The sequence below is a fragment of the Electrona antarctica genome (genome assembly GCF_951216825.1).
Source record: "Electrona antarctica genome assembly, chromosome: 23".
NCBI classification, from domain to species: domain Eukaryota; kingdom Metazoa; phylum Chordata; class Actinopteri; order Myctophiformes; family Myctophidae; genus Electrona; species Electrona antarctica.
This window is the reverse complement of record NC_136804.1, coordinates 12,527,749-12,546,886: the sequence shown is the minus strand read 5'-3', so window position 1 is coordinate 12,546,886 and position 19,138 is coordinate 12,527,749. Positions and strand designations below refer to the sequence as shown.

The 19,138-nt window shown below is 43.6% G+C and overlaps 2 protein-coding genes across 5 annotated transcripts in view; one reads left to right on the top strand and one right to left on the bottom strand.

Moving 5' to 3' along the window:
* grip1 (glutamate receptor interacting protein 1) overlaps positions 1 to 15,137 on the top strand; it is a gene marked incomplete at its 5' end in the record, with an annotated part of 77,733 nt that extends 62,596 nt beyond the window's left edge. For 2 of the 4 annotated variants that reach the window (XM_079494046.1, XM_079494044.1), the window contains 8 exons: positions 606 to 800; positions 1,550 to 1,706; positions 5,667 to 5,778; positions 6,022 to 6,060; positions 7,035 to 7,145; positions 9,376 to 9,492; positions 9,817 to 9,963; positions 10,660 to 15,137. In XM_079494046.1, the coding sequence (XP_079350172.1) occupies positions 606 to 800; positions 1,550 to 1,706; positions 5,667 to 5,778; positions 6,022 to 6,060; positions 7,035 to 7,145; positions 9,376 to 9,492; positions 9,817 to 9,963; positions 10,660 to 10,947 (1,166 nt within the window). In that variant the 3' untranslated portion in view covers positions 10,948 to 15,137. The remainder of the gene's footprint in view (positions 1 to 605; positions 801 to 1,549; positions 1,707 to 5,666; positions 5,779 to 6,021; positions 6,061 to 7,034; positions 7,146 to 9,375; positions 9,493 to 9,816; positions 9,964 to 10,659) is intronic. The other 2 variants (XM_079494047.1, XM_079494045.1) reach the window with 1 other exon arrangement.
* A 1,199-nt stretch (positions 15,138 to 16,336) lies between these two features.
* lsm8 (LSM8 homolog, U6 small nuclear RNA associated) lies at positions 16,337 to 18,800 on the bottom strand. Its single transcript, XM_079494416.1, has 4 exons — positions 18,616 to 18,800; positions 17,735 to 17,775; positions 17,397 to 17,524; positions 16,337 to 17,008 (listed from the first exon to the last, which is right to left on the bottom strand). Exons 1-4 carry the CDS (start codon positions 18,644 to 18,646, stop codon positions 16,918 to 16,920), a joined length of 291 nt encoding a protein of 96 aa, XP_079350542.1. The 5' UTR covers positions 18,647 to 18,800; the 3' UTR covers positions 16,337 to 16,917.
* Between the last annotated feature and the right edge of the window lie 338 nt (positions 18,801 to 19,138).

The following is a 19,138-nucleotide window of genomic DNA, read 5'->3' as shown; positions in this document are numbered from 1 at the left end:
TCGGTGTGATTTTAGATTATTGCGATGGCGATGGCAGAAAGCTTGTAAATATGAGTGTCGCCCCGGTCACAGACATGCGACAAAGCAAGTTCAGTCAGGAAACTCAATGCAGTTGCTGCCGGCCGTTCATTGGGCCGCCTCAGCATCACGTTCTCATTCACATGATTCACTTCATCCAATCGCACCCTCATTCCAGCTTCATACCGGCTATTTAAACTGGAAGTTTGCACTGCTCATCCTGCTTGCTTGCTGCTGCACACTGATTCTGCTGCTTAAACGTTTGCTCCTCCACCCCAGCTACCACCTGTGGTTTTGGATCTGCTGTTTTGGTATGGGGTTTTCGGAGTCCCTATGGTTGGGACTGATGCACTTGATCAGAGTACCTAAAAAGAAGATCAAATTGATAATATTCAATAAATATATATTCCATCCATTCCAGTTGTTCTGACTGAACTGCTATTTTTTAACATTTTCATTCATCTTTAAGTGTGAGAACCCATTATTTATTTGGCATTTTGATCCCCACAGACCACCATTTGATGAGATTTAACCTCGCAGACCCAAAACTCTCTCTCTCTCATGCTCTCTCCCTCTTCCTTCTACAGTGTCCAGCCCCAAGGCCTGTGTGATTGGCTCAGGGGTGGATCCGGGGGCGGGCCTAGGCCAGGAGAACGAGGAAGGGGAGGAGGAGCCTGTTATCATGGTCGCTCCGCCCCAGCGAGCGTTCAGCACGTTGCCGTCTGTGGACAGCGCTGTAGAATCATGGGACGGCTCCAACGTGGACAGCAGCTACACACCTGGTATGCTGTGTGTGTGTGTGTGTGTAACTACTTTCTAATGTTTTGATAATTCGCGCGACAGATGTATGCATATGACGGTATAGAGTTTCAAACTAGTGTATTTAAGAAGAAGATGATCAGGTAATATAATTAAATTAAATATAATATAATTGTAAAATAATAATAAAATGATTGAAACAAAGAACTAGTGAATTGTTTGCTATAGCGTGCTGCTTGTTTATGTTATGGATATACACTGTACAGCTTTGGCATGAATAATTCAACTAAAAATACTTATAACTTGCACAAATAAATTGCACTCCGTCATTTAGATATATGCGTACGGTACAGGTACACGAGAGTAAAACATATTTGTTTGGCATTCTTCAGACGATGCAGCAGCATAGATGATAACAACAACAGTACTAATGATGAATCCGTAAACAATATTTAGAAAAAAGAAAGAAAGAGAGAGAGAAATAGTGTGTGGACTCGAGCAGCAGCATTCAGCTGTCATCTGATTGCTTTGTAGGGTGTCATGTACCCTAAATGGGTGCACTGCAACACTTCAGTGAGATCCCTCATTTTCAGTATAAGAAGAAAAAAAAGTCCACATCACATGACAATTCCATGTCTAATCTATCTATCTATGTATCCTATATATCTAAACAACTAACCAACTGAAAAACGGTGCGTGTGCGTGTGCGTGTGCGTGTGCGTGTGTGTGTGTGTGTGCGCGCGTGCGTGCATTCGTGTGTCTGTGTGTGTAGCTCCTCTCTTCCAGTCCTCTCCTTATAGTTTCCATGGTTGGCGTAATGCCAAGACCACCAACAGCCAATCGCCTTCCTCCGTCACCCGCCAGAGGACCAATCCACTGTCAGACCTCGGCCTGAGTGACGACGAATGGGACCGCCCACCTCTCAGCGGGTAAGAGGTTTACATCACATGTATAGCAATGCCGAGTATAGAAATAAAAACTGAAATGAGTCATATTCTTTATTATAATGGAATGTTAACTCACTCATGGCCATGGACTTAAAGACGGGGTCAAATGGTTAAGCTTGAACCGCTGGCTCTGAGGTTTCTGAACCAATCAGAGCGTCGCATCCCTTCAGGCGATGGGACGGTAGCTATGCTGCGTCCTGCAGGACGCTCCATGCGTGTTGTTTACAAGTCAGACAGTTGGCCAGCTGTACCAGTTTACTGCTATGTTGCTTATTTCTACCCTATAATGTTTTCAGATACATGTTTTAGCTTAGCATATTTTATTAAGTTTAAACCGAGTAATTTACTGTCTGGATGTCATCTTGAATGAGAGCAATGGGAATCAAAAGGGTGAGCTTCATTTTGATTGGCTTTTATTGATGTGGGCCTCGACACGTCATCACACAGTACGTTTTCGTTTTCAGGAAGTAATTCAAATTTATTTTTATGGACTTTTTATATAGAAATACACAAAAAAGAAAGTTTTCCCATTTTTTTTAGCATCCATTGTTAGGTATGCCCATATGATGCCCACAGATGTAGGCTAAAAGTGTGAAAAACGTATTTTTCATTTCACTGGGTCTTTAATTGTGTAAAACGTGTATTTTATGAAATCCCAGGTGGCCAGGAACATGTTGAATGTGTTTTTGAGCTTTGCTATGGCCGTTACACTGAGGGTCAAACTTAAAGGGGGTGTAAGTGATTTGTTTCGTACTGTGCGTTTATATCACGCTCAAGTGTTCCCATGCATTCACGGCAGTCGGTTCAGACTATGCTTTGAGCGCACATGAATGATATGATATGATATTATATGATATAGTACTTTATTGTCAGTTCACACTGAAATGTGTCTTGCGAGCCAGCAGTGATGTGATATAAACGCGCAGTAACAACTGCGTCTTTGTGGACCTCTCTCTTGTGATTGGATGAAATTGGTACCCCGTACTGAAAATGCATTTTCTGTTTACCACTACAGTAAATGCACAGTAACCCATGTTACTGAACAAGCAACGATTGAATTTAGAGATATTTAACTCTTAGTTTAACAAAAATATATCACACAACACACACACACACACACACACACACACACACACGCGCACACACGCACATCGAATCCAATGACAACTTGTACTTCTCTCCTTTAACGTTGAGTCCTTTGATGGCTGAACAACAGTCCTATCCTGGAAGCGCAAGTGTTATTGCAGGTGGGGCATGTGTATATATAGGTGCTAGTGGTGATGGTGTCATCCATGTGTATAGGTGCCATAGTGCTATTGTGTCGATGGTGTCATCCTTGTGTGTGAGTGGTAATGGTGGTGCTGTCATCTATGTGTGCTTGGTAGTGACATCCATAGGTGTGTTTCTTCCCGAGTAGATGTTGCTGTCTTCCAGTCATCTATGCAGTTTTGCCTCCTCCGGGAGTTCAGGTCTAATATTGCCCTTCCTTACTTACCTAAGCTTACAACACGTCGCAGCACGACACGTCGTGTGGTTGTAGACCCGAGCGCAACCAAACATAAAATGATCTCTTCTCCGCTAGTCCCTCCCTAACATTTTAGTCTATAGATTATATCTCTTGACGAAAATTGTCAGTATGTTTAGTCATAGTTTTAGTCATCATGGCTTAGTTTTTATTTCGTTTTATGTCGTTTTCGACAGTGAAAAAAAGGTAGTCGACGGACATTTTTTCGTTTAGTCGACGAAATCAACACTGATTCTGAGCTTGTGCCCAAGCCAGCTATCATGGTACTGCCTGTCAACCCCGCTGTCATGGTGTTGTTGACAGATGTCCCGTCCTGTGGACTGACTCACTGGAACAGTGGTCCATTGTGGTCGGGTCATGTTCCCTCGCAGAGAGTTAAGAGAGTCTCATTCCGTCTGCATTGGCCTGGCCAACACCATCACCATGTCAACCAGGCCTGTTGTTCTGGTCCACCTGAGCATTACCAAGCGAGAGGATCTTGTCAGTCCCGGTCTTGATCATGGCAGAAATGTTGCTGTTTTATCACTTCAGTTCAGCAGCAACCGGAGCCGCTCTCCGATGGCATCTATCAGGGTTGCCAGAAGAGACCAGGAGGGCTATCACATGCCATGCTGCCATTTTTAGGTGTATTGCCTTCGTATTTCATCCGTAGTATGGAATGTCTGGATAGGTGTGGGAACGTATCCAAGAGTATTTTGAGGCCACCTTTTGTAGACCCTCCTTCCTCTCTCTCATACACATACACAGACACACACGCGCACGCACGCACACACGGTCGGACACACACACACACACACACACACACACACACACACACACACACACACACACACACGCGTATTACTATACTTGCGTAAGCCTAATGGTGCGTTCACACGGGCAGACGCAAAGAGGAATAGGAGTGTCATTTGGAGGAGCTACATGCATCATTGCGTCTTTGCATCGTCATGTCGCTGGCTTCCATTGACAATGAATGGTAGACTGTATCTTTGCATCGTCATGTCGCTGGCTTCCATTGACACTGAATGGTAGACTGTGTCTTTGCATCGTCATGTCGCTGGCTTCCATTGACAATGAATAATAATACAAATAATAATAGCTTGAATTTATATAGCGCCTTTCATGAACCCAAGGACGTATCTTTGCATCGTCATGTCGCTGGCTTCCATTGACAATGAATGGTAGACTCTATCTTTGCATCGTCATGTCGTTGGCTTCCATCAAAATCAACGCATATGTCCTCAGTCATGATACAACAAGCATGTCATCATGTCCACCAACATTCCATGGGCACAAGGAGTAGCGTAGGCCGTTGTCGAAACCCCCTCCAGCAACCAACCATGTCTCAGGCTGGACCAGCAAAGGAAACCCCCTCCGACAACCAGTCCGCGGTCATGTCCCAGGCTGGACCACCACAAGATAGAAAGTTCAGAGTCCACTCCAGCATTGCCGCCCAGTGTCAAAGCACTTTCCAGGTCCAACGCCTCTCGTCCCGGTAGCTGGTCACAGGAGGGCAGCGTCGGCTGTCTGTATGCTCCCTCAGTGAGCAGCACCTTCTTGTGTACAAGCTTGCGATCGTATTGAAGCACACAGTCCAGAGATTGCTTTTGCAATCTACACCCACGACATTAACGGTGGTGGTTACAACGGAGCAGTTTAACGTCATGCCCAGGACGCACGCACGCACGCACGCACACGCACACGCACACACACACTCCTCCGGTGATCTGTGCAGTCTCTAAATAGGGCTGCTCAGTCACCCAGGTCTGCCAAGAGCAGCTCAGTACCAGCTCTAAGCGTCAAGTGAGCCAGTAGGGTATGGATCGCTGTTTTCTCCAAATGTTCACCCCAGAATAGGGACCCGAGGGGGTTGATGTAAGCTCTGCTAGACGGTTGCAAGCTGATTGGAAGCAGACATCCGCTACATGCATCACTGCACTTTGCAAGCACACAAACACACACATTCTTTGTTCTTTATTGGAATTTGGCGGAGTACCGCTCAAGGACATGACGTTGACGCTTTACAAATCTGTTTACATTCTCTGTGTATGAAACAAGTGTTGTGATTGGTCGAAAAATAGCGTATCCGGGGGAAATGCATCTGACGGATGTTCCGGACCGATACTTCCGGCTATGCAGTCTCTGCCTTATCTATTGTGACCAGGCTTTTCTCTTTGCAGATGAGTAAGGCTGGGACCGAGGCTAGATCCCCATTAGCTTGAGATTCCTCAACCAATCAATTTGTGTTAGAATAACGGAAGACAAACACACTCGCAACCAAACAAACACACGCTCTCTATTGCAGTCTGTGTCGTCTTCCCTGGTCCCACAGTGCACTGTTTAGTATATCTGTACTGTAATCTCTTCTCTGATTGGCTGTGTGTTTGTGTGTGACCTCTGACCTCTGTGGCCTGCAGATTCAGCGTAGGGCATGACGGGACAGAACCTGAGCAGGAAGAGACGTTCTGGTCTCAGGCCCTGGAGGACCTGGAGACGTGCGGACAGAGTGGCATACTGCGAGAACTGGAGGTATATATTCTTCTTATTTGCATAAGACCCGGGACCTATTCTACAAAATGTCTTCCGCAAAATGTCTTCTTTTGTGTTGCTGTGTTTCCTCTGTGTGAAAAGCAGGCAGGGGGTTATGGGTAATGTAGTTACTGCACTGGGTTTTGTAATTGCTGCAGAACCAACTGTCTGCTGCTTCACAGACGGTTCAGTCAGCAGTTGACTGTTGTCATGGTAACGTGGTCATGACCGCTTCTCTTCCAGGAGGAGTCAGGGCTGGACACAGACATCCATGTACTGGTGGTATCTACGCCTCTCCTATCCTCTCCTCTCCTGGCCCCATCTCTCCTCTCCTCTCCTCTCCTCTCCTCTCCTCTCCTCTCCTCTCCTCTCCTCTCCTCTCCTCTCCTCTCCTCTCCTCTCCTCTCCTCTCCTCTCCTCTCCGTAGTTAGAGTTGTGTACAGCATGACAGAGAAGCCCTGCAAGGCCTGATAGGTGGTTTGTTCAACTGACGAGCAAACCGATGGAATGGCTCTGTTGAATTCTTGAATTTGACTGGCTGAGACTTGGGCATGCCGCGTGACCCACAGTGATCACGATGACTGACTTGATTGGCTTATGCTGGATTGGAGGGTTTTGCTGTGTGTCCGTTTTGAAGCTGGCTAGAAGTTCACCAGGACCTAGTCTCTCCAGCCAGACTGATGACTCACGCAAGTTTCGAATGCTTTCCGCCATACAGTCTCTGTGCAAAGGAGGCACTGAAGCCGCCTCCTCCTCTCTTCCGTCTTTGCAGTCGAGTTGTCCTTCTGCAAATCGAATTAATCAAAGCATAATAAAAGCTTGCCGCTTATCAGAAATGGAAATTCAAAAATATATTTTAAAGGTGTTTTGAAATATATTTCCGTGAATGGAAATGACGACAAGATGACCGCTTACGAAATCTGCTTTAAGGCGGTGTAGTTCCAGACTCTAATGTAGCATAGTAGTCTGGCCACGCAAGACTAAAATTGGCTTACTGGATTGGAGGTTTTTGCTGTGTGACCGCCTATATTACCGGTATAACTATGACTAGGTTGACTTCCTGTTTGGATATTTGACTGTGTGTGTGTGCGTGCGTGCGTGTGTGTGTGTGTGTGTGTGTGTGTGTGTGTGTGTGTGTGTGTGTGTGTGTGTGTGTGTGTGTGTGTGTGTGTGTGTGTGTGTGTGTGTGTGTGTGTGTGTGTGTGTGTGTGTGTGTGTGTGTGTGTGTGTGTGTGTGTGTGTGTGTGTGTTGGTAGGCAACCATCATGTCAGGCTCTAGCCTCAGTTTGAACCATGACCCTTCACCTCTGAGGACCAGTCTGGGAAGACAGGCCAGCTTCCAGGAACCCAGCTCATCTCGGCCGCAGGTACTTACCTGCGGCACCTTACATCTACAATACAATAATAATACTCATATTACTATTCAGATTTTTTAAAGTTGCTATACGTTTATTATTCACAAAAACAAACAGCATGAGTTGTAGATCTGCTATGTTAGCCTGACCCTCAAGAATTTGATGCACATGCAGGCTGGCCCGAAATGACTCACTTTACTTGAGTACACACCAGATAGATAATGAATAGAAACGTATCTGAAATATAAGCTATTGTTCTTACCGTTGATGTCACTGCTGGGCAATTGACTGACATGTTCATGTCAAGGACCTCCAAAGTGACACTAATTAGCCCGCGGACCCCCATTTGAAGAGATATTCCAGGGACCCCATAAGAGAAGATTTGTACGGCTCTAGCAGTGATTCTCAACCCGTTTCATTTCAAGGACCCCCAGTTTGACGTGCATTAGTCGACGGACCCCCATTGAATGGCATTTCTATCGCTGAGAACCCAATTTATATTGTAAAAGCAATGTTAATTTAACTCTGAGAGTGTACAAATGGAACATTTGGTTCCAAACTATCATTTAGCTGGGGACCCCCTGGAACTCCCTCAAGGACCCCTGGGGGTCCCCGGACCCCACTTTGGGAAGCACTGGCATACAGACATTGATGAACATGGGAACGTACTGACAGCAGATCTATGCGCGCGGTGTGGCATACCTACTGTACATACACTCAATTGATTTCATGGCAACATTCTGAAATCTGATAGACTCTGCTTCAGCTCCTTGTTTGCAGAGCATGACACAACGCATTAATACCAGCGGAAGGTGAATCGCTGTGAACATCAGAACATGTCCTGACCATGACTTTGACCAGTGTTGATTTTGACAGCAAATTTAGATTTTAGTTTTTTAGTCATAATCTTTTGAATAGTTTTCGTTTAGTTTTAGTCACATTTTAGTCACCTGGGATGTTTTAGTGTTAGTTTAGTTTTAGTCGACTAAATATCATAAGATTTTAGTCGACTAAATGTACAGTTGATTTAGTCGACTAAAATTATTATTATTATATGGCGGTCCTTGATGCCGTCGTAACGACTGATTTTACACTTTTACACTGATCTTCAACCTCACAACGTGCCGCAGCGCAACGCCTTGTGAGCTTGTAGATCTGCTATTTTCAGCATGCAACTGTAAAATGACTTATACTGGATCTCTTGTCCACGACCACTAGTCCCTTCCTAACATTTTAGTGTAGTTTTTATTTGTTGACGAAATTGTCAATATACTTAGTCTTCATATAGTTTCCATTTAGTTTTCGTCAGCGAAAAAAGGTAGTCGGCGAACATTTTTCATCATAGTATTAGTCGACAAAATCAACTCTGTCCAGCACCTTAGTGAGATTGGATGTGCAGGCACTTGCCTTGGTCTAACTTGGCCTCCCGCCATACATTCATTATGGTTCCAAAACAAGGTCAGCACAGCAGCGGTTCCCAAACAATGTGCTGAGTCTGCTGACCAAGGTGCATTGTGGTGGTATTGTACAGGGATTTCACGACAGCCACACATTATTATTGTTGCAATGTCAACTATACCGGTATACAAAAAGTGATTCATTGACTTCATCAGTACTTTGTGCGCAGTCATTTCTCAATACAGAGGCAAGTTCTATAGTCCAATTGATTTTATTTTAAACTTTTTATTTGGAGTTTGTTCATAGGAATTCGAGGCTAATTTGCATGTATATGAATACAGGGGTGCCTTGGGATTTTGACTTGGCCTTTGGTGTGCTTTGGATACAAACAAATACAATAAACCTAAGTAAAGGGATTTTGACATAAAAAAAACGTTTTTGTAATTTTTCTTATTTTTGCACCCAAAAACCTGAACAAGTGCTCTGATTTTCCTGTGGACTGTGATGTAAGAGCCAGCAAATCCCATATATGACAATGGGATTTGCCAGCAGATGTCACTGTTTTCACTGTTTCGCCTGTTTTCATTGCAGGCAGCTCAAAAGGCTTCACAGACACAGAGAAAATCACACTGAATGTTCAAAGTTCAGGTTGTTTGGGTGTAATTGAGGTCATAAAACCTAAAATAAAATAATACAATTAAAATAAATGAAAATTGATGTCATGAAACCTTTAAAAGCAGTTCTTCACAGCTGACTGGAGTCACACCAGCAACTGCATCTAGTGGCATTTAGTGGCTGAATGTTGTCTATTGCACATCATAATAATGTGAGCATTGTTTTCCAGGTGACTCCTCGCTCCAACACGTTGCCCTCTGACCCTCATCGCCGAGCCTTCGCCATGAGGAAGATGAGACAGGAAGTCAATGACATCCTCACTCAGAGCCCTGTGGAACTCCACAAGGTGACATTTAACCCCCTGGACCCTCCGGTCTTTTCCTCACACAAAAAAAACTCTTGAGTTTCAGCACGTGCTTTGTTTTTTAAACCAAACGTCCCCTGGTGGCGTGGAACATTTAGTTCTTTCGTGAGTGGAGAGTGCGGGCTGGCTTATTGGTTATTCTCACTCTATAGTCTAGAGACTCTAGAACTCTAGATAGTACAACTCTATGTTTAGGTTGTGTGCAGTGCAGATTATGCAGACATGGTCCAAAGCTATGCTGGGTCCTAAATTCTAAAATGTAAATTGTTTATTTTTTTTTTTATTTTTTTAAAAATGGCGTTCCAGGTCACTCTAGAAAAACTGTCGGATCTGGACGACTTTGGCTTCAGTGTGTCAGACGGTCTGTTGGACAAGGGAGTTTATGTGAACAACATCAGACCTGGGGGTCCAGCTGCACTGGCGGGCCTACAAGCATATGACAGATTGTTGCAGGTACACGCACCCACACACACACACACGCGCGACGCGTGCACGCACGCACGCACACACTGTTTGCAAGCTAACCAGCTTACCATGTTGTTACATGTACTGTAGTTCAGACGTTATGGCAATGCTAAAACTGAGATCACGTCAAACATTTTCAGCTGTAGACCTGACCTGATTAAAATACTAATATAATATATAATAGTATAGTAACATTTAGCAAACCACAAAGTGATGTCCTACATTACCCACGATGCATTGTGCTCTGACAGGCAACACACTACTGCTGTCGTTCTATCCCTTGTTTCTTCCGCTACATTGAAAAACCTCAATGTACATGTAGTTGTAGTCGTTGGGTTACAGCTGTCATTCTGTACTGTTCTCTGTTCGCTCCAGGATGTAATATGCTAATAGTATCTCGTATCTAGTAGTATCTCACATTTGGGCCAGAGAGAGAGAGAGAGAGCAATAAATATACAGTTGTAGTTTTCAATTCCAAACTGGTTATTAGCAAATACAGTATGATACAACATGATCCACGGAATAGTTTATAATCTGTGCTCACTGTTGTAGATGTTCATTAGGTAATTTACAGAACATTTATTTGAGGTTGGAATGTCACATTAAGTAATTCTATTATGGGTAGACTCAGATTGATCATCTCTCTCTCTCTCTCTCTCTCTCTGTCTCGCTCTCTCTCTGTAGATTAACCATGTAAGGACCAGGGACTTCGACTGCTGCCTGGTTGTTCCTCTCATTGCTGAGTCTGGAAATAACCTGGAGCTCGTCATCAGCCGGAACCCCGCCTCCTCTTCAGACACAGCCAATCACAATGACGGCATGGCCTTTGGCCACGTCTCTCAGCCCAACAACAGTGAGGCTGGCCTGTCAGAGCTCCTCATTAACCAGGGAGAGGAGGGGCCTCTCAGCTGGAGCCAACCAGGAGATGGGATAGGGGTGGGGCATGGGCAGGTTAATAACGTTCTAACATAACATTATAGCAGGAAGGTGGGAAAAAAAGGCATTAAGCCAGTTTGAACCGGTTCTAAACTGGTTCTATACTGGTTTAAAGCAGTTCTAAGCAGGTCAGATATGATAGAAGAGACAAATGAAAACTTAGATTAGGAAAAAAAAAACAATTAAAGGACTAAACCGGTTTAACTGGTCCAAACCAGATGGCAGTAGACCCTTCATGGTGCTACATGCCTTCTGGACCACCTGTGATCCCTAAAACCCCTAAATGTTTGACATTTGAACTGCGACGCCAGCCTGCACACAGAGCCTCCAAGCCAGTGGTTCTCAATGTTTTTTTTATTTTAAGGACCCCCAGTTTGGTACGAATTAGGCCACGGACCCCCATAACTCAGAGAGCGGGTCCATGCGGTTCCATTTGTATGCTCTCGGAGTTACAGACCTGTGAAGGCCAATTTGTGCTTTGAGCGACAAGTGTCAAACGACACGTCACACTTGTGTCTGTCTGACTTTTGAGCATTCATACTGTCTGCGACTCACCGACACGACACCATTGCCACAAAGCGTGAACAAGGAAGTGGATGTGGTCTCGTGCATCTTTCCCTACCAAATCAATCAGAGTAAGCAAGCTTTCATGAAGGCGTCTGCAACCTTTCATTTGATGCAATCTGTTGTCACATTCGCCGCACGACAAGTCGCTGAAAGCATGAATTTGCCTTAACGGTCCATTTGGTTCCTAACTTATCAGTTTGTTAACCAGGGACGCCTTGGAACGCTCCCTTAAGGACCCCTGGGGGTCCCCGGGCCCCACTTTGAGAACCACTGCTCCAAGCACACCAGAATGGACAGGAATGTCTGGACATTCTCCTCACCAACCGAGAGGAGCTGAGACGAAAGGCACAGGAGTAGGAATAGAACCAACAACCTTCTCCTCACCACTCGAGGGGAAAATGAGACGAAGGGCACACAGGAGTAGGAATGGAACCAACAGCGTGAGAAGCACAAGAACTGGTCCGACTGCTGTACCACTGTACGATGATTACCTCAACTACAGTACTGCTGTACCGCAACTACTACTACTACTACTACTACGGTACTGCTGTACTAAAACTACTACTGCTACTGTACTACTGTACTCCAACTGCTACTACATTACTACTGTGCTACACAACTACTGTAGTACTAATGGTACTACAACTACTTCAACACACTACTCCTGTACTTTGACTACTATTACAGTATTACAGCACACTGCAGTACGACTACAAGCCCTGTGTGGTACAGAGCAGAACCCTGAACCACACACACAGACAGACAGGTCCTGTGTGTGGGATACAAGCTGTACAGAGTAAAAGAGCTTGCACACTGAGTCTGCATTTTCCCTATGCGTTGTCAAAATCTGCCACTCGATAACGATCGTTGAATCGTTGGCACAATGAACAAAGCGTCACCAAGCAGTGAGTGCGATTGTGTGGAAATCTGGGGTCCAGATGGGTCCACCTTGAGATTGCGTAAAGAGCAAAGAGGGTTTCACCTGCTGATCAAGGAGCTGCAGGATTATCCTGGCCGCTTGAAGCTTTATTTATTTGCCCCATTAAAAAGAACACCACCATGGCAATAATTCCACGATCACAAACAGTGGCAAAAGATTGTATCATCGCATCAAAAGTGTGCATGCTAGACATTAGGCAATGAACCTTTCCTGAATCCCCAGACTTCATTCTTCAGGGTATAGTGTACACTACAGCCTCAAAACACTGCAACATACAGACTAGAATCACAGAAAAACACAGAAAATCCGAAAAATGCAAATGACGGACGAAGGTTTCGTAGGCAGTGTATAAACGTGATTGGCACAACGTGAGGTCTGATTTATTTATTTTATTTATTTTACATGCGACAACTTGGGACAGAAAATACGGACTCAGTATGCAGAATCACAATCAAGCTCTTTAAGGGGCCATGTCCAGAGAAAGCATTTTTTGAGTTGGCAGCACCTTTCTGCCTTGTATTTCTATGTTAGAGACACACGACGAACACTCTTCTTCCCAGTGCCACCACCTCGAGTTTTTGATGGTGTGCCTCAAGTAGAAAACAGTTCAACATTGGAGAGGAGAACCACTAATCTCAATGTCACTTTTTTCCAACCGACCAAATTGGATCGAGGAAGAGGAGGAAAAACTTAAAACAGGATTTAGTCAGTGTTCAATATGCGGGTAATGGACAATATCACTTTGTTGATCTAAGCCTGATCTAAAGAGATCAACACACATAGCAGGACACAGACTGGTTGCAAAGTGCCCCTGCATCGAGATCCGCCGCTAGAGCCAATGGCAAGGACTCATTTTCTGGCATCAATATTTATGGTTCTCTGTTATTTCGGTTTGGCTATTTGTGCTAATAATGATTCATTCAAATCTAAAGAAAAAACATTAAGCACTCTGCCATGAAAAAACAGGCTTTCTGTGGACACAGCCCCTGAGACAGGTTGTTCAGAGAGTGACAAAGGTTGATCTGTATAGTTGTACTGTGAAGCCACTGACTGAAACACTGGAATATTAAAGTAATATAATGATGATGATAGGAAGAAGAAATGTTTTCTACTGTTTACACATGTTGGACTGGCCAGTTTGCAAGCTGCGTGCGTTTGTTTGTGTGTGTGCGTGCGTGCGTGTCTGTCTGTGTGTGTGTGTGTGTGTGTGTGTGTGTGTGTGTGTGTGTGTGTGTGTGTGTGTGTGTGTGTGTGTGTGTGTGTGTGCGCGTGCATGCGCGAGCATGTGTGTTTGTGTGTACGAGGCCAGTATTACCCCTTCTCCCTTCATCTTGGCTTTGCCCTGCCCCCTATTCCCGTCAGACCCTGATTGGAAGTCATACAGACGCCTCTGTGATTGGCCAACAGACATATGGCCATTCTGGTTGGCCAACAGAGAGCGTCAGCTGATTGGCTGGAACCAATCAGAGCAGAGCAAAATACACCTTCTGCCCATCTGTGATTGGTTCTCCAGAACCTGACCAATCAAGAGTCCGGAAAGCCAGGCATGCCCCCCCACCCTCCCCCCACCTGTTGAGTAAACGTTGATCAAATATGTTAATCAATAATCAATAGATGTTTAGAACGATCAATCGTTGTCTGTTTTTCTATGTTTGTTTGTTACCACAAAACTGAACCTGGGGAAAAAAATGTACAATAAATAAAAACCAGTTCAGTTCAGTTCCATAGCAACAACCTCCTAATGATGATGATGTTACACAATAAGAGAAAAAAAAGCCTGGAAATAGGCAGACTGTGTTTGTGCGTGTGTGCGTGTGTGCGTGTGTGTGTGTGTGTGTGTGCGCGTATGTGTGCGTGTGTGTTTGCATATGTGTGTGCGTGCGACCATGTGTGTTCTTGTTTTTCCAGTGATGTCATATTCTTCCTGCTCTCACCTCTTAATCTGGACTCACTATTTAAACTGGCCAATCGAAACCCTCCCTCCCTCAGCACCAACAGCCAATCAAACCATTCCTCAGCACCAACAGCCAATCAAAACCCTGCTTTTAGAACAGCTGCTCTACTAGGGATCGTAGCATATGATTGGCTGTTGTACTCGTTAGAGAAGTGATTACGTTGCTGAGGGGGTGTGGCTTGGTTTGTGGGATCTCAAAAGCCATAATGACACTGTTCACCTACTAGCTCTGTGCGTGTTGTGTGTGTGTATGCGTGTTGTGTGTGCGTGTGTGTGTGTGTGTGTGTGTGTGCATGTGTGAGTGAGTGTGTGCGCGAGTGTGTTTTCCATTGCAGGGATTTGCACCCTAGAATTTTGCTTCAGCAAGACATCTCCATTTATTGGCCCACACACACATCTATTGACAGCACACAGACACACACACACACACACACACACACACACGTGTATATACACTCAATAATCTCACTTTGGTACACACAAATTATTTCTGCACAATTCACTATTATACACACACACACACACAGCACACACACGTTCTTGTAACACTGCCAATTAAAATAGTGGGTCAGAGTATATTAGTTTAATCAGAACCTCGTAGCTTCACTTTAAATCCCAGAAAAGAAACCAACCAACTGTATTTTTATTTGAAATGAACAGGGACGTTGTAAAGTATTTTTGTACAAATTTAATACTTTGGTAGCATGATATTAATGTGTATGTATCTGTAACGAACCCTTTGTATGGACAAATACTGATAATGAATAAAAGAATCAAGAAGAAAGACTGTTGATTTTCCTGTGGGTATAATGTACCACAATAAGTAGATGTGTTAATGTACCATAACTTTATAAAGGCATGGATGAGTGCCTTTGAACAGGCATAGCTCATGAACCGTTTGACCGTCAGCAATAAAACTTTGATACACATGGGACTCCTCATGCCGAACGTGTTCTGACTTTTGACCTCTGACCTTTAGATCACCCACCATTTTGAATTATTTGAAAAACGGAAGTATCTCCTCCCGGGATTCTTGATCCAAAAAATGAATTTTGGACCCATCAACAAACGATTGGGAGTTTTATGAGCCAATGAAAATTGCAGTTTTATGAACATAATTATTCTGCCCCTAATACATGCATACAGAGTCAACAGAGTTTACAGTATGGTGGAGGGTCATGCCAAATTGCGCTGAAAGCAGTCTTACTCCAATTGGGGGGGGGGGGGGGGGGTCACTGGATGACCTAAAGTGGCATTGTTGAGCAGCCTAAAAGGGCCATTCACAATGAGCACTATTAACAGTGCAGCCAACCAGGTGTTGAGCAGTCAAACTGCTCAGTGCAGGTGATTTTTCTTATTGCTTGGCCCCGTCTTAACACTGCTTGCAGCTATATTTGACATGTCTTTCTGTTCTCACTCTTATTGTTGAAAATATTTTCTGCAAAGGTTAAAGGTAGGGTAAGAGACATTTGCTTTGTTAAAATAAGTGTAATACCTCTATCGTTGCAATCATTGCTATAGCTAGAGCACTAAACGTGAGGTCATGTCATGTGGCAGCCAAGTCTATGGACTTTTAATGTTTTTAGAGCACTTAACATTGAGTCTTTTAATGTTAGAGCACTAAACAACATGACATCATGTGGCAGCTAAGTCTATGAAATATTTAATGAGGCGCCCCTCACTTCACGTGTGATTTAAATTTATTTTGTATCACTTTTGAGTCGTATGAGTTTTAAACCACGATAAGAGTCCCGTCATATCTCTTGTGCAACAGAGGCATGGGAGATACAAACAAAATATACAGCAAATCATTACAGGTAGGCCATCTCCATACTTCAGGTTGGCTGTTTTCACAAAAATAATAAAAAGGTAACGGTTTTGGAAATACAAGGTTTCCACCCGACAGTGCTGACTTGACATATAATTCCATCACGTTATAGAATTATTGAACACAGACAAAATCCTAACAATTCCCAACTTTTATTAATAAAAACAAAATACACAACAAACTGAAAATGTATTTTTACGCAACATTGCAATAAACTTCACAAAGCAGGCTCACTCTCTCTTTTCAAACACACATGAACAAAGGGCCAATAAAAGTAGGTAGAGTGTACAGTCATTTCAAATTTAGCACTAGCCCTTGTTGGAAGCGACATGGTAATCCAGTGGTCCCTTCCAACAAGGCACCACAGGGGGGGCATCACAATTATTATTTTAACCACTTTGGATATTCAAATACAGCAGGTGTACAAGCTCCCAGCACATCAGCATGCACATCTTCTAATTATGAAACATTTTAAATAATCTTTTTTTAAACACAAATCTTCTCTCCTGGGGGGGCACAAAGTATGTTTTCAGATGGGGGTCCTTGACATGAAAAAGCTTGAGAACCACGGCCCTCGCAAATGGCGATATTATGTACAGTAGGCCTATACGTTGTTAGAATTCTTTGTTTGAAGAGTGTCATCATCATAGGAACGGTGCTGACATCACTGGCCCAGGTTGGGGGGGGGGGGGGGGGGGTGTCTCTGTAGGTCACAGGTCAATGGACTACAGAGTTCAGGGGTTCAGCTCTGATGTTGCCCAGATCCAGATTAGAGTCTGTCTCCTCATCGATCTCCCCAATCACCGCCCTGAGACAGAGACACAAACATTGTTACTTATTGCACTTAACCCCAGGCCGATTGTACAAATGCCTTCTCACTTCTCAGTAGGCTAGTTCTTTTTGAATAGCCAAGCCGACGCAGAAATCTAAAATGACACAGGCGCTTTGCCAGAACTGTAAACAGCCCTCCTATGAGAGACAGAGACCAAGTAGAAAACAGAGATGGCCTCACACACCAATGGAAATGAATGGACCTGTTAAGTTATGGGGTTCCGTGGCCTAATACATAATATACCAAACTGACGGTCCTTGAAATTAAAACGTTTGAGAAGCACTTGTGTGTGGTGTGGGTGATGTATGTGTGAGTGTGTGTGTGGGGGGGAGTAGGGGGTTAGGGTCATAGCCAGGTCACGTACACGTTGTCTCCTCTGACAATGTAAAGTCCCAGAACCACCTGCTCCACTCCCTGCGAGGAGCTGAACACACGCTCATGGCTCTCATCCAGAATCAGGTTGATCGTCTGGTCAAACCCTTTCAGAGTACCCTGCGTGCACACACACACACACACACACACACACACACACACACACACACACACACACACACACACACACACACATTTGACATTTTCTGTTAAATGCAAATGGAAAAACATAATGGTCCAAAACAAGCAACTCCGTCGAGACAGAAACTGCAATCATGATGATAGAAGTAGTTATAGGGAACACAAACAACAACAACAACAATAACCCACCACTATCATCCTTCCATCTGAGGTGATTATGGCCACAGTGCCTGAAAAAACACACGGGTTAAGGAATAAACTTTTTTGCAAAACAACACAATTGGTGAACAAACCTATTATACCGTGGCTTAATCTGGAATGCCCTAAAAACAGTCAAAGTGTGACTCCTTACCCTCCTCCAAGGCCCACATAGAACAGCACTAGCTCTGGTCCATAGCCCTAATGCTTAATTCTGCATGCAAGGCAGAATTATAAGCAATATGGACCAGAGCTAGAACAGCACCTATCCATTGCAATGTCTATTGTCTACCCCTGTAAAAAAGCTTATAACCAAATATGATGCCCCAGTATGTTTACTTTACATATTTATTATTATTACTACAACTAGTATATATTGTTGTTTTGCATATTACTGTAATTTGTCTGTCTTTAAATGTATATGAATATGAATTGAATATGCAGGACCATAATGGAAATAAGCTCTTAGGGCTTTTAGTGTTATCCTTTTTGCATCCTTTTGTATAAATCTGTACCTTTTTTGCAAACTGTTAATAATGTAATCAATGTCAATCAATCATGCTTCAGTTAATTACCCATAATTAATTAGCCATGGTTCACGCTCGTACTGACTACCCATAGCAGCTATACTCATTCAATCGAAATGCCTAGCTCCTTCTCATTATAAAAAGCAACAACTTTTATGGTTGATTTCCTAGTCTGTATAAAAATAAACAAATGCTACTTTTAAACAAGAATTAACTTTTCAGGCTATAAAACAAAACAAAAAAACCCGCCTCAAAGCTAACGTTAGCCAGTTAGCAGCTGCTGGTGGTGAACAGTGTTAATATGAAATTAATGTTATTGTACAGGTTGAGGTATGTAAAGGATACGGTTGATGTAGCTCTCCAGAGCAGTAGACATGATGTTTCTCACTGGGTTTGTTTACGTTGATCAGAAGATAAAATAAATCAATTTGTTGAACTTAAAATCCAACGTGCTAACAACGACAACATGAACACACAGACAGAAGTAGCAGCAACAGAGCAGCTGCACTGCTGAGTGCTGCAGTCAGAACAGGTTAGCTGATCACAGAGTCACGGAAACCGATTTCGTTTCGTGCACGATACCGCCACCTACTGGACTGAATCTACTCACTAACAAACAGGCGAGCATTGTACAGTGCGCTCAGTGCGCTATTTCCGAACGCGCCCTTGTAAAAGCACATACCACAATCTAGAAATACTCAAGTTACAATTAAGTAGGCTAAAAGTCTCGTATTTAAAACCGAAAATGAGTAAAAGTGCAAAAATGATTGGCATTATGCAGAATATCCATTTTCACTTCAATGATGTATTATTTTCAATATGTATACAAATCTTTTGAAAATAGCATATCTACAAGCTTGTAATAGCC

What these genes read in the sequence shown, in the direction of transcription:
- lsm8 (XM_079494416.1), bottom strand. Translation starts at nt 18,646, where the DNA reads ATGTCTACTGCTCTGGAGAGCTACATCAACC. An exon ending in TCTGGAGAGCTACATCAACC is followed by an intron (nt 17,776 to 18,615) that starts GTATCCTTTACA and finishes GTGTTTTTTCAG; the next exon opens with GCACTGTGGCCATAATCACC. An exon ending in CAGATGGAAGGATGATAGTG is followed by an intron (nt 17,525 to 17,734) that starts GTGGGTTATTGT and finishes GTGTGCACGCAG; the next exon opens with GGTACTCTGAAAGGGTTTGA.